At 42.4% G+C, this 13,057-nt stretch overlaps 1 protein-coding gene across 4 annotated transcripts in view; it reads right to left on the bottom strand.

The window, feature by feature from the left end:
- Nucleotides 1-12,552, bottom strand: part of LEMD3 (LEM domain containing 3) — a 72,869-nt gene extending 60,317 nt beyond the window's left edge. For 2 of the 4 annotated variants that reach the window (XR_012038902.1, XM_072843136.1), the window contains exon 1: nucleotides 10,934-12,552. Coding sequence is in view for 2 of the 4 variants with exons in the window: in XM_072843136.1 (XP_072699237.1) it covers nucleotides 10,934-12,515 (1,582 nt within the window). In the remaining 2 variants the exon portion in view is untranslated. The remainder of the gene's footprint in view (nucleotides 1-10,933) is intronic. The other 2 variants (XR_012038903.1, XM_072843135.1) reach the window with 2 other exon arrangements.
- Between the last annotated feature and the right edge of the window lie 505 nt (nucleotides 12,553-13,057).

The raw sequence follows: 13,057 nt of genomic DNA, 5'->3' as shown, positions 1-13,057 counted from the left end.
AAAAATTAAGGACTGCCCACTTTTCCCTTTGGAAGTAAACAGCTTGAGTTTGTGAGCAAACATTTTCTAGTAATCTGACTGTAATTCAAAGAATTTATTCAAATTCATTAGAAACTGTTGCTAAGTATAAATCTACAATAAAACAGCACCTTGTAAAAGAATTGAGGTAATTTTTACAATTCAAAAGAGCATGATGAGTAAGAGTACCCCAAAATCTTTTTCAAAAGGCAAGATACTGAAACCCTTAAAATTTTTTCTCACACAAGCAACAGCTTTATTAGTCATTTTGTTTTCATTTTTCTAAATAGGAATGAACTCTCCCCTTATTCCCCAGGACAGTCGTGTGACAGAATCAAAAGGCCAGCCGTCCCTCCTACATGTCTACTTTGAAGGGCTGTACAAAGCAGTTTACAACAGGAAATGGTGAGAAGAATATAAAGGAATATTCCAAATAAGAAATGAGTGAGAATTTAGGGGATATCACTTCTACTTTAAGCTAAGAAGTCCTTTATACAACTTTATCTTTATACCATCAAGCATGGCCATTTATCTAAGGGCAGGTAGGTGAGAGATTTAGCTCTGCCACTGCTCAGCTATCTCTCATTGACTGTAGTGACTTATGATTTAATTACTCCATATTTGTATTATATTTCTATTAGCTCTGGTCTAAACAAATCATATCTTCGATACAGTTTCAAATGGGAAATGGGATGAAATTTCATTATGTGCTTCAAATCAATTATCTAGGAGACTGAAGATTCTAATGCACTTTAAATTCCTTATAATTTAAGTAGCATGGTTTTAATACCTTGCTTATCAAATTTATTTTATTATTTTATACCCCCCAATCTCTGGATTACCCCCATTCAGGCTACTGTCTATTCACAGGGACCCACCTTATCTTCCCCCCTTCTGGGATAATAGTGCTTGTGGTATCTTACAAACTAGCTGAAGAACCAACATGTAAAAGGCCATCCTTCTCTACCAGCTGAACGTGTTGTCTGTTCTTCAGATGTTAACAGAAACTTACTCTAAGACCTTTCCACAATCCCAAGAAATCCTTTTCTGTCTCAAATTTACTACTATATTTTGGATTAAAGCAACATATCCCATCTCTGACTCTTCTATCAGAGAGAATCAACCTTCTAGTGGTCAACAAGAGTAAAATCTAATTTTAAATTATGCTTAATTACCTATTAAATTAACATCACTGCAAAAATAAGAACATTCCTTTTCAGCACCCAGAAATAAAGCACTAACTAGGCAATACAAAAATATGACTCCTTTTATCTGCTTGGACAGCTTGAGAGTAGGGTTGAAAGATACTGATGAGCATTATAAATTTACAGGACTCCTCTATTATTAACATCACTGATGAGATGTCATACACAGCGCTGACCACGTGTTGTTAAATACACTGCAGCTGAGAAATTATAAGTTAATGTATTAAAAATATACAGTTATGCATCACTTCAAATTTCTCCACAGCATTTCCAAAGACACTATCACCTTAGTTTCCTACAACAGTCACTGGCTAGAAGTTGATTTTACTATCCCCTACCTTGACAAATGCAAAAACCAAGGCCCAGAGGTTATGAATGACCTCCTCAAATAAAGTTAGTGAGAAAAGATGCATAAAAAAACCTACTGCTGCCTAGCTAAGACTGTGGACTCTGAAGTCAGATCATGAGTTCAAATGGCTGGCTCCAAAACTTAGTAACTGTGGGATCCTGAACAAGTCACTTGTAATCATATTCCCTCTACATTTCAGTTGTCTTGGATACTCTCATGAAAATTAAGAAAAAGTGCCCATATATAGAAAGTTCTCACTTTTATCATTTAAGGCTTTAGAATTTGAAAGAAACATTTGGAGATGACCTGTTTTAAAAACAAGACTTTTGTCATAAGCATAAGAATACTTCTAGAACATCTTGAACTATATAAACACTTTACATTGATAACATTTTCATTTTTGGCAAATTCATTCTTTAGGTCTTCTCCTTTTTTACTTTTTTTTGGTAAGATTCTTTTACTCATGAGAGACACACACAGAGAAGCAGAGACATAGGCAGAGGCTGAAGCAGGCTCCCTGTGGGGAGCCTGATGTGAGACTCCATCCCAGGACCCTTGGGACCATGACCCGAGCCAAAGGCAGATGCTCAACCACTGAGCCATCCAGGTGCCCCTCCTTTTTTACTTTTTAAAGTATTTCTAAAAACCTGCAAGAAATGAAACTATTTCTTTTGTATAGAGTACACATTGTGCTAAACTTTATCATAAGGCATACTCAAATTTGCAGAAATTAATTTTTCAAGTTATGTTTCCTAAGTCATAATACACAAATCTTAAAGAGTGTTACATGGTAATCAAATCTCAATTCTAGGGGACAGCTAGTGGGTATATATTTAGGAGAAAGAAGAGAATGCCACCACAATTCAATGCTGCATTCAAGGCAGGAAGCAATTATTGGTGCATACTTCTCACTCAATTAGTTCAGGACAGATGAACTAAACTCTTGCATAGTTTTGCACCCATGCCTTGTTTCTAAATGTTAGCTTGCCCTTTGATATCATTTTAAGCAAAAAGTTGTGGCCATTGAGCAATAAATCTGCTACTCAGACAAAAAAGGTGGTATAATTTTAAATCTGTAGCTCTAGAACTAAAGAAAAACTTAAGACACCCTAAAATACATTATGACTTCCAAATGATAGATCTGTTATCATATTTTCTGACACCATGTCTGTTAGTATAAACTTTCATAATCCTTTTAAAAAGTTAATTTCCTTAGAAATAAATTTTCAAAGGAACAATGTCAAACATGTAAAATTTAACAACGTCAAACACATACGAAAACCTAAACACTTTCTTCCTGGTCAACTCTCGTTTAAAGATTATTTTGAAAAAAAAAAAAAAAAGATTATTTTGTTTATAAAAAACATTAATTAAATCAAGATTTTTTTTTAAAACTATCACTATTCAGGTTAAAGCATACATTATTAAATCAGCAAAGCCAAGGTTACTGCTCAAATATACTACTAGTTCACTTTAAAAATGTGCACTTAAAAATAAATTCTGAATATTGAAATCAAAATCTAAAGTTATCAGACAATAATTGTCATTAACAATTTCCACAATTAGTATGCGGTTGCGTTCCCAAATTAAATGGTAGGTACATTTTTAGCACATTTAAAATACATACGAGATTAAGATAAAGACGGATCATTATAATATAATATTCATGAAGAAGTTACTACTACTTCTTTGCCATATATTTAGGATTTTATATTACAATCCAGTATTTTCAGGTATACTTCATTTTAAACTACTTGTAAACTAAATTAAATCCTCCTTTGCACTGATGTTATCTCTTTGCAGTAAGGTTCCTTTTATTTATATAAAATACTTATCAGACAGGTAAAGTTAATATAAAATGATTAATGAGCAAGAAGAAGGTATTTCTAAAACTTTACAACTCTACTGAGGAATCATAAAACTATCTGATCTTTTTTAAGTATTCCTGAAATTACAGAATATGTTATTTCCACTAAAAGAAATATAAGCATAGAAAAAACACACATGAAGTTTACTTAAAAGGAGCAAAAAATGGGATAACAAGTATACTACAAAGGTCTTGACATCTTGAAAATGGAACAATGGAAAACGTAAGTTTTAAAGTGGTGATGTAAAATCAGAGGACTACTTTACGCACCAATTTTGAGACTGCAAATCTTTTAATAATTAGAAATAGTATCATGCTTTATAAGTTTTATATATATTAGAGTTTGCATTTTATTAGAACAGACTGACCAGCTCACATATCAATTAATGAATTAATCTAAACCCTCAAGTAAGGATAAATAGTCCCACATAATTCCTAATTGCTCTGAGTACAAATTTGCACTTCCTTGTCCTTAAATTGTTAGATTTCACAGATTATTCCTGGCATTTCTAAGATTTCATGCGTTAATCTGCTTCACCCATCCCTTTCTTTCACAATCTTCTGGATAACAATAATGGTAGAGAAGATATACACAGTCCTTATGCATTTACACATGTTAAAAGGCAATCTAGCAAAGTGCTTAAGAGACACTATCTGAATCCAAACACTGCCTCTGTGCTTACTAGCCACATGACTCTGGGCAAGTTTAATTTTCTTCATCTACAAAATGGAACAAATACCTGCCTCATGAAGATTAAATAACAATTAAAATTGTTCAGCTCAGTGCCTGGTACATAATGCTATTACTACTATTACTACGTGTCATGTACTCAGCCAAGTACTTTACATTTTATTATTTAATTCTATTTTACAGATGCAGATGTTAAGGTTCACAGTGGTTTACCAAGTTGCCTTTAATAGAAAAGCAAGGAACAACGTTCAAACGCAGGTCGGCCTCTTTATTTCAAGCCCTGATACCTATGCCAATTTCCCTCAAACTAGGCTCCCGGGATATACTCATGGGAAATTCAGATGTTTTCACTCTGGTAATTTTTATTTTAAATTAATCTAGAAAACTTTCAAATGAAAGACATTTCCATGAGTATATTTTATTTAAATCATCCAACTGGGATATACAAACTCCTAGTATTCCCAAGAATATTCTTAGAGGCCTAGGATTTTTTTCTTCTTACAAAATAGTCATCTTAAAAACTTGAAACATAACACTCGGCCTTCATTCTTAAAGAATGGGGGAAACAACTATTTTTCAAAATCTTTACGCCTATTTCATTACATACACCAAGTTTTGGAACAGGTGGCTAGTCTAATTACTTGGAAAGGTAAAAATATATTTAAATATACATTTAAAATTATAGTACACTTTTGTAATGCTTGGTCTTGGCTTAAAAAGAAAACACATATGTTAAAAAAAAAAAAGATAAAAGGTATCTGGTGCTCAGTGTACTAGTACTATCTACTAGAGGAATAATCTCTCATCTTTAATCCAATTATGTAACTACAATAACCTATAGGATATTAATACTTGAACAATTCAAAAAATAAGCTCCCCCAAAACTTATTTTCTCTATACTACTTTTCCCTAAAAAAGATCCCTTTTCAACATCTCTACTTTCAATGGTCTCTGATGTCCAGGCTTATGACCTCAGAATAATCTTTGACTCTTCTCCTTTATTCTCTGGATCCAAATTGTCACCAAATACTATAAAACCTTCTTCAAATGGATTCTCTTAGTAACAGACCCTACTCCATTCCTATGAACCTCCTCCAGTTGTTCATCACTCCATGTGGGCTTACAGTACCTATCATCCCTCTTCTCTCAAATCCTATCAATTACCTATACCACCACCCGTTTGTCCTTCTTAAAGATCAACTTGATATGCTAGTGCTCTGCTTAAAAACCTCCATGGATTCCCACTGCTCAACCTATAGGATCAAGTCCAAATTTGGAATCGGCTTCTGATCATTTGAAGTTGATACAGCTCACAGTAAATTCTCCCCTTTAACAAAAGGGTGGCACTTATCACTCAATATCTGATATACTTCTTATCCATCTCTGTACTTACTATTAGTTGGAGTAGAAGCTTTTGCAAGAATGAGATTTCCTTTGTACCCTTCCTAGTACTGAGTATTAAGTTAGGTACTGAATAGGTGACCAATTACTGAGTTGATGATGAATTAATCAGTGCATATAAAGCAAGTATCTGATATGTAATCATTCTCACCAAATATTTACTAAGGAATGAACTTGTGCCAAGTATACTAATGTGACTTGGGTCTACCAAACAATTCCCTTATGCCAGGCAACAACACTAAAAACTTCACATACACTACCTCACGAAATACTTTAAACTCCAGTTTTCCAGAAAGTAAAATGTGGTAAAAGGAAATGGTAGGAAATGAAGCTAGAAAGCAGGCATAGTCAGTTCATGAACAGTTTAGCCAAAGAATTTAGAGCTTATCCAATGAGTAAAAGAAAGCCACTGACTAATTTTAAGCAAGAGAGTGAATTATTACATTTGTATTTTAGAAATATTGCTCTGGCACTGAAAACAGATGGAAGAGCTACAGCCTAGAAGCAGGGACACCTGTTAGAAGACTACTGGAGCACATCAGGCAAAAAACTAACTCAGAGCAACAGTGATGGAGAGAAAAAGATTCAAAAGAGAATCTTTTGAATTACAGGAAGATGGACAAGGTATAATTACAGTACTTAATAACCAATTGGATTGAGGTTTGAGATTTGGCAGGCACATGAAGGAAACGAAGGAATCTAGTTAAATTCAAAGTTCCTAGATGAGTTCCAGGTAGATGGAAGTGCCATCAAGTAAAACAGGGAAGGGAGGGGGTGTCTGAAAGGAAACCCAATGAGTACAGAAAATGGGTACTCCTGGAGCACCCTGAAGAAACTGTCCAATAAATAAGTAGGTAAATCTAGAACTTTTAAGAGAGGACATTTAAGGCAAAAATATAAAATCAGGAGGCTATTAGCCAGAAACCGTACAAAAGGATAGAACCAAAGACAAAGGTTCCTGAGACCACCAATATTTAAAACACAGTCAGGAGTAAATGAAAACTGGGAGAGAATAGTGATAAAGAAGTATGTGAAGGAGAGAGTTAAACAAAGATGGGAGTTATCACTGTATTGAATGTATCAAAGAGGCCAGGATAAGAACTTTAATACCTCTCCTGGATTTGGTAATTGAGTAACTTTCGACTTGAAGGAGAGATTACAGATGGTAAAGAAAGCTAAACTAGGCAGGGGTTGAGTGAATGAATGGCAGAGGCTGAAAGAGAGAGCAATCTTGGCTGAGAGGAAAGTAACAGCTGGAAGAAAACAGAGGGCTGAAGAACATTTTCAGGGTGGCAGAGATTTTAACATTTTTACAGGATGAGAAAGGGACCAGCGGAGAGTGAAATTTTTAAATTATGCCTTGTACTTAAAACTTAGTATAAGGAAAGTTAGCCGCCATACAACGTTAAGTGAAAAAACAGGCTGTAGGATATGTATAGTATGACACCACTTAAAATAAAATTCTAACTCCTTTCTATGGCCTTCAGGGCCTTGAGGTCCGTTAAGACTTGGCCCCTGCCCCCTTCTGACTGCTTCATATGCCATTCTCTCTCATTTGCTATACCCCAGCCACAACGAGCATTCTATTCTGATGCTTCAACTAGCCAAGCTGGTTCTTGCCCCAAGAGTTTTGCACTGGATATTATTTCTGCCTGAAATTCTTTTCTGCCTATCAATGGCCAGGTCCTTCAAGACATTCAGATTTCAATTCAAACATCACCTCCTTAGAGAGGCCTGCTCAACCTGTAATATTCTATATCCTTCTACCCCAGACAAAGTTGTTGTCATTAACCTGTGTTAGCCAACTACCAGTCTCTCAATTTCTTATTTACTTGTCCATCTTCCCCACCCCGACCCCCGAATGTTTAAAATACTGCTTGGCACTCTATTGTTGAATGAAAATGTACACAAACACACACACACACAAATATATGAATGTATGTATTCACATGAAAAGCATTAGGAAAGTTCTGAAAGGTATTTATCTGAACTTATTTATACCAGGGGTGAGTGGGAGACTAGAAGGAGAGGTATACAGTACCTATTCATTTTTTGCTTCATAGATCTTTATTCAAAATTTCTACAAAAATGTCTTCTGAGCAGCCCGGGTGGCTCAGCGATTCTGCGCCGCCTTCAGTCCAGGGCGTGATCCCGGAGACCTGGGATTGAGTCCCAGGTCAGGCTCCCTGCATGGAGCCTGCTTCTCCCTCTGCCTGTGTCTCTGCCTCTTTCTCTCTCTCCTGTGTATTCTCATGAATAAATAAATAAAATCTTTTAAAAAATGTCTTTTATAACTGGAAAACGATTTTTATAAAATGACCAAAGGAACCGAAGATAATCTACTCTTCATCTCATTTTCTTTTGTTGGGTTGTCATGACCTAATCTCACTGCAGGCTGATCCTTGAGTTGTTTGGTAGTTCAGTTCAAAGTTAGAATCTTAAACCCTAGAGCTAGAGAGAACTCAGAGATCATCTACTTCAACCCCCTAGTGTTACAGATGAGGAAGCAGAGACTCATAGTAATCTAATTAACAAAAACTAGGGCACTGATAAAAAGTTTTCCAAGACCAAATGATTAAAAACTATTTAAAGGGCTATAATATGTTATACATAATTTAAATGACAACTAATAAAAGCTTACTAAAGATTACTCTCATATATAACCTACAATCTTCTGGTGAAATTATTACTCAAAGTAAAACTATTTCCTTAAGCACACTATTTGACCAATGAACCCTATGGTTAAGCTCTGGTTAACCATTATGCTATGACAAAGGATTCAGAATACATAAATACAGGCAGTGAAAAATTATTCACCGTTAGTGTGCAGACTAACTGAATTAGGAGGCACTTCTTTCCACCAAGGTATACGGTAAATCAAATATGTAAGTATTCATTGCATTTTGATTCAAATTTCTATATCAATGTCTACAGTGTATTTTTAATGGAATTTAATAAAAATTAAATGCCGAATAAGAAGAAATACTTTAGTAAATATTTACAGAAACGACTTAACTATTTCTCTTTACATACATACCGTAGTTTACCAGGAATACAACAAATTTTAAACTTTTCAATAATACCATTTTATGGTTTTTTTTTAATAAACTATCTCATTTGACCCTTACAACATCCCAGAGAGCAGAAATTATTACTCCTATTTAGGACAGAAAAAATGGGGCTCCGAGCTTAAGCAACTTAAGTCATTTGGACAAGTCCTCGTACCCCAGATCCTCCACCTCTTAGCCACTGTTGTTTCCATCTACCCAAACTACTTTTACCATTTTTTAAAATACAAAAACACTTTACAGTTTCTTTCCTGCCATGTTGGTAAAGGTTGAGGGGGCTATTGAAACCCTCAGGGATAGCAGTCCTATCCCTTTCTATTCCATCTGAAATTTTAGCACCTAAGAAAACATTACTCATTCATCTTAACAGTGAGGAGAAATGTGTGACAGTCACCCTTATTGAGAATTGTGTTCATCAGTGATTCGTTACGAAATCCTACCAAATATTCAATTGTTTTCTTAATCCTAATAAAAGTACCCTCTTATTTAGAAAGCTCTCTACAAACAATATCCAAAGTATGGGCTTTATAGTTGGAAAAAAAAAATCAGAAACCAAATCTCAGTCCTATTCAGCTATTGGTACATTTCTGAACACCTTGTCTCACTGTCCTCATCTGTAAATTGAGGATAATACCATCTGTATCTCTGATGTGTTCAATAATATGTATAAGGCACTCACAAAAGGGCCAAGTCATAGAGTTGGCTGTTAGAGAAACAAACAGATACAGACAGGTACTGCTGATAATGTCATTGAATTTATGGGAACTTTACTAGCTTAGTTTCTGGTGTGATCTTATTTCTTGTTTTCCCAAATCATATGAGACAGAACACACTTTATCACTCCTGCTCCCAGGGAACCAGTTAAAGTGAGTACTGGGTTTCAGTCCTTTTCTAAACTCTCTAACCAAGCAACATAGTAATAAATATTTTTTGGTGATCTTAGAAATGGCTATAGCCAAATCAAAGGTTACACTATTTGGACTCCTTTATCTAAATCTGCTAACTGCATCGTTCACTATTTTGAAACAAAACAAACAACTGTGAGGCTGATTTTATAAACACAAATCACATATAAAATGACTTCATGGTGGGTGAAGGGGTAGGAGGTTTGGGGAGGGTGGGGAGAGTGGAGAGGGAAACATTGAGAAATTGTATCTTCAGCAATCCAACACACTCTCCATTTACTTTCTCTCTTTTAATCTGTGTAGGCATCATTCTAATCGATAGAAGCATCATTTTACCGATAAGGAAAGAGAAGCTCCAACTCTTGCTCAGTGCCCCTTGCTCAAGGTGCTCTAACCACTCGAACCCACAGGAAGGCTCTTGCTCAACTCAAGGCCTTTCTTCTAATCATCTCTGCCCAGAATGCTGTCCCTACAGTGCTGTTTCCTTTGCCTTCAGGTCTCACCTCTCAAATTGCAGCTACTCTCATCATCTCTAAAGTAGCATATGCCAATTATTCCATCCTTATTTCCCTCACAGAACACAAAATGATCTGTACTTATCCTCTTATGTTGAGGAACAGAGTACACCTCTGATTTCTCACTGCGCCCTACTTTTATCCTACAGCATAGATGACGCTGGCTTAATGAATGAATGAATGCTTTGGGCTGAGCAATCAGTTTTGAGCTGTCTTCCCACCTTCTATATCCATTCACTTTTTTTTTTTAAGATTTTATTTACTTATTCATTGAGAGACAGGCAGAGACACAGGAGGAGGGAGAAGCAGGCTCCATGCAGGGAGCCCGACGTGGGACTCGATCCCAGGTCTCCAGGATCACGCCCTGGGCGGAAGGCAGGCGCTAAACCACTGAGCCACCTGGGCTGCCCTCCATTCACTTTAAAAGAAAATATAGAACTATATAACTTAATACTCCAAAATATTTAGAGTTTCCCCGAGATCCTGCATTGCCTCCTGGAATCACAACTCAATCTACGATGTCCCGAAACAATCAAATACTTCAAAACTGTTAAGTAACTGGCATCTACACACACAGTTATTTAAGGCTAAAAGAGAATTCACATCACACAAATTTTTAAGTGTATTTGACTAACAGGCTTTGCATTATTTTGTTCTAAGATGTTCTGAATTCCCCAACAGATCACACAGAAAAATTTTAAGGCCAGGCATGGGATTACCGTTCTGATAACGAGAAGAATATTCTTCCTTCAAGACAGAGGACACAAATGCACCGATGTGCTGCGTGTCACTATGAAAACATGTCCTTGCACAACACAGAAGCCACCTCCTGTGGAACGCCCAGCGTGGGTTCCAACAGGCCCCTACCTAGCGACACCCCCTTGGTGACCTTACCCATAGGGTCGAATACTTACTGCTGAGTCCTCCATCCTCGGATACTCCCGTCCCTCTCATTCCCAGGTAAGTCAGCCCCAATATTAGGAAAAACAAGCAGGCAGCAGTTAAGAGAAACATCGACAAGTAGTGGGCACTGAAACCCCCTGTCGGGGACACCTCCTCCCGTTTAAACTGCTGCAGAAGTTCCTCCTCGGGCTCCGAGAGCTTCGGTTTGTTGTAGGCGTTTTTCAGGTACGTGTGATTGGAGCCCGTATGGTTGGAGTGATTGATCCTGAGTGCACCGGGGGCGGCCGCCGACGCGCCGGGGGGGAGGCTGTTGCAAAACATCCTGGCCGAGTCCGCCGCACTCAGGGCCCCGCCGCCGATGTGGTTGTTGGTCTTCAGGAGGGAGCCCGAGGACGAGTCCAAGGTGGGGTCCGCGTCGGGGAGCGGCGGGGGCAGGAGAGGGGCCGGCCTCTTGGCGTGGACGCGGTACCTCGGAGCGGGGCTGGCGTCCAGGGCATCAGCCCCTCCTCCCTGCTGCTGGGGCTGGGGCTGGGGCTGGGGCTGGGGCTGGGGCTGGGGCTGCTGCGGCGGCGGCTGCGGCTGCGGCTGCGGCTCCGCCGCCTCTCCGACGTTTCGACTCCGGTCTAGACTCCCCGCGGCCGCCGCCCTGTCATTCATCGCGCTGCCTCCCCCTCCCTGAACGGAGGTGTCCGGGCGGCCCGCGGGCTTGGCGGGCGGCGCGCAGAGGGGCTTCCCGTGGCTCCGTCGGGGCCGGTGCCGCGACCCGGGGTCGTCCTTCGACACCGGCCTGCCGGGGGCCGCGCCGCCGTCGCCGTCCTCCTCCGAGTCCGAGTAGTCCTCCCGGCAGCCGTAGGACAGGAGCCGGCTGCCGTTGACGGGCCGGCCGGCCCAGCGCGGCTCCTCGGCCTCCGGGCCCCCGTCCTCCGCCTCCTCGCCGCCGTCCTCCTCGCCCGGCGCGGCTCCATCCCTCGCCGCCGGGGTCTGCAGCTCGGGGCCCGCCGGCCGCCGGGGCCCCCACCACGAGTGCGGCTTCCTGCGCTCGGCCGAGCTGCCGCCGGCGGCCTCGGGGGCGGCGGGGGGCGCCGAGGGCGCTCGGAGCGCGCGGCACTGCGGCGAGGGCCGGTCTCTCCTCCCGCCGCCGCCGCCGCCGCCGCCGCCGCCGGCCTGGTCCCGGGGACTGGCCTCCGCGTCCGACTCGTCCGAGCTGAAGCCCAGCAGCACTTTGCTGCCGGCCGGGGCGGCGGCCGGGGCGCCCTCCGAGCCCGAGAGGCGGCCCAGGGCCCCGGCGGTCCGCGCGTAGGGCAGCTCGCCGCCCGGCCCCGGCCGGACCCCCGGCCCCGCCGCCGACAGCGCGGCGGCCGCCGTGTTATTGTTATTACTGTTCCGCGTCTTGCTGCCGCGGCCCCCGCACCGGTGCTGCTGCTGCTGCTGCTGCTCCTCCTCCCGAAGCTTCTTCAGCTTCTTGAGGTAGACCGGCCGCGTGCTCTCCGTCACCGGCCCGGGAGACAGGCCGTAGCGGCGGAGCTGCGAGAAGAGCTCCTCGTCCGAGAGGGGCTGAGGCGCCGAGGCCGCCGCCGCCGCCGCCGCCGCCATCTTCTCTCCAGGGTGTTTTACGAGCTCCGCGCTACCGGAAGTGACGCGCCGCCCTAGACCCTGAACTAGACCGGCTGCGTCGGCCCCGCGGCGCCGCGGCCGCCTCGGCCAATGGGAGGCGCGGGAGGAGCTCACCTGAGCGGGAAGCGGCCACCTGCGCGGCGCGCCGCCCCGGGCCCGAGGCCGGCCGCCCCCCGCCCCCCGCCCCCCGCCCCCGCCCCCGCCGCCGGCCCCGCCGCCCCGCAGAGCTCCGGGCCCAGCCGCGCGCTGCGTCCTCCCACGGCGCGCCGGGACCTCCTCCCGCGCGCTCCCGCCCCCCGGCCGCAGCCCCGCGCTTCCAGGCGCCCGCCGCGGAGACCTGCCGCCCGAGGTGGCGCGCCGGGTCCCCGCGTCCCCGCCCCGGCCCGGATCTCCCTGCGCGGCTCCCGCCCGCTCCACTTACACCGCAGCCGGGACGGCCGCTCGCCCTGGACGCTGTCTTCGGGGAAGCGTCTCCTCTAAGGTCCCGCGTCCGGCTCCCCGCAGGGAGCCTGCTTCTCCCT

This window comes from Canis lupus, chromosome 11 (genome assembly GCF_048164855.1).
Source record: "Canis lupus baileyi chromosome 11, mCanLup2.hap1, whole genome shotgun sequence".
Classification (NCBI taxonomy): Eukaryota; Metazoa; Chordata; class Mammalia; order Carnivora; family Canidae; genus Canis; species Canis lupus.
The sequence above is the reverse complement of the archived record's forward strand: the minus strand, read 5'-3'. Positions and strand labels throughout refer to the sequence as shown.